Source organism: Pteropus vampyrus, unplaced genomic scaffold (assembly GCF_000151845.1).
Source record: "Pteropus vampyrus isolate Shadow unplaced genomic scaffold, Pvam_2.0 Scaffold1000005775, whole genome shotgun sequence".
Lineage (NCBI taxonomy): Eukaryota > Metazoa > Chordata > Mammalia > Chiroptera > Pteropodidae > Pteropus > Pteropus vampyrus.
In genome coordinates this window covers 793-2,293 of record NW_011920177.1, presented here as the reverse complement: position 1 = coordinate 2,293, position 1,501 = coordinate 793, and the positions used below count along the sequence as shown (strand labels likewise).

General features: G+C 74.6%; 1 protein-coding gene across 1 annotated transcript; it reads left to right on the top strand.

The window, feature by feature from the left end:
- Positions 1-562: 562 nt before the first annotated feature.
- LOC105311660 (dapper homolog 2-like) lies at positions 563-1,253 on the top strand (the record flags this gene model as incomplete). Its single annotated transcript, XM_011387600.1, has 1 exon — positions 563-1,253. A coding segment is annotated over one exon (691 nt), but the record flags the coding sequence as incomplete, so codon positions are not given.
- Between the last annotated feature and the right edge of the window lie 248 nt (positions 1,254-1,501).

Sequence of the window (1,501 nt, the reverse complement as noted above, 5' to 3'; positions counted from 1 at the left end):
GCTGGAGCCTACATAGACCGGCTGCTGAGACTGCGGGGCCGGTGTGGGAGCCCCCGAGGGGCAGTGCAGACGAGCAGCGTCCCTCAGGATGGGAGGTGGCCCCGTCCCAGGGCGCAGAGAGCAACAGTCACCCCAAGAAGCTGATCCGTGCCCCAGGAGCAGACGTGGGAGGCGTGGCTCTGAGGAGGGGCCTCGGCGCCCTGCACCCCAGCAGCCTTCCAGGACAGCAACACAAGCCCCCCGGTGGCCGCGTCTGTGTGGGGGCCGCTGCAGGCCCCCCTCCAGCTCCCGGCTCGCAGGCTCAGCAGCCAGGTCCCGACGGCCAGGAGGGCAGTGCCAGGGGGCCCCCGGTCAGGCAGGGCCGGGCTCTGGCTCCAGGGCGCTGTGCCCACCCCCACCCTGCTGCCGGCAGAGCTTCCCCACCAAGGCCGAAAACGGGCCCCACAGTGACAAAAGCTGTAAGGGGCGGGAGGGGGCCCGGGGACAAGGCCCCGAGGCGGGGGCGGCAGCCACACTGGGACGCGCTCCTTGCACCCCGGCTCCCCCCCGCATGGGGGGCCAGGCCCAGGAGGCCCCCCGCCCTGGCCTGGGAGGCGCCCGGCCGGTCCTGCTCTGAGTCCAGCCTCTACCCTGTGTCCTTCCTCGTCCCCCTGCAGCTGGCCCACCAAGCGGGTCCCCGGGCGCCGGCCTTGCTGTCCCCAGAAGCAGCCCCTCCCGGGGCGGCCGGCGGTGAGGCCCGGAGAAAGCAGCGCAGGTGGCAGTCGTCCCTGGAGATCTCGGCCTGCGCCCGCCCGGCCGCTGCCCAGGGCCCTGGCCTGGGGCCCCCGAGGCCGGCAGCCTGGCAAGGGGCTGGCCCGCGGCCTGTGTGCCCCCGAGCCAGGCCCAGGCCGCCCCGCCCGCCCGCCCCGGCCAGGAGCGAGCCTGGTGGCTCCCAGCGCTCGGCGGCCGAGTGCGCCTCCCTGCTCCACTCCGCTGTCACCGAGACCAGCGAGGACGAGGCCAGTGACTACACCGCCAACCGCTTCGGGGACGGGGAGTCCAGTGGCAGTGACGTGGGAGCCGGTGTTGGGGGCAGTGGGGGCTGCCCGGCCCGGCCTCGGGCGCACCCCCATCGGCCTGCACACGCCCCGGCCAGCGCCAGGCCGGCCCTGCCCCCGGCGCCCAAGCTGTACCACGTCAAGGCCTCCCGGGCGCTGAAGAGGAAGATCCGCAGGTTCCAGCCGGCGGCCCTCAAGGTCATGACCACGGTGTGAGCCCGGCCCAGGGAGCGGCCCGCGGTCTGGGAGGAGCCGCCCTCCCGGGAAAGCGGGTGACGGCGCATGCCAGGCACGGGGGCCCTCCCAGGGCCAGAACCGGGGCTGGACTCATCCACTGTGTGGCACGCGGACATGGGTTTGCGTGGCAGACGGCCAGCCGCCTCGTGAGCGGAGGTGACGGGGCCCGCACCACGGAGACGGCCACAGGAAGCCCCGACATGCCAACCGGCCACCTCTCTGCTGCT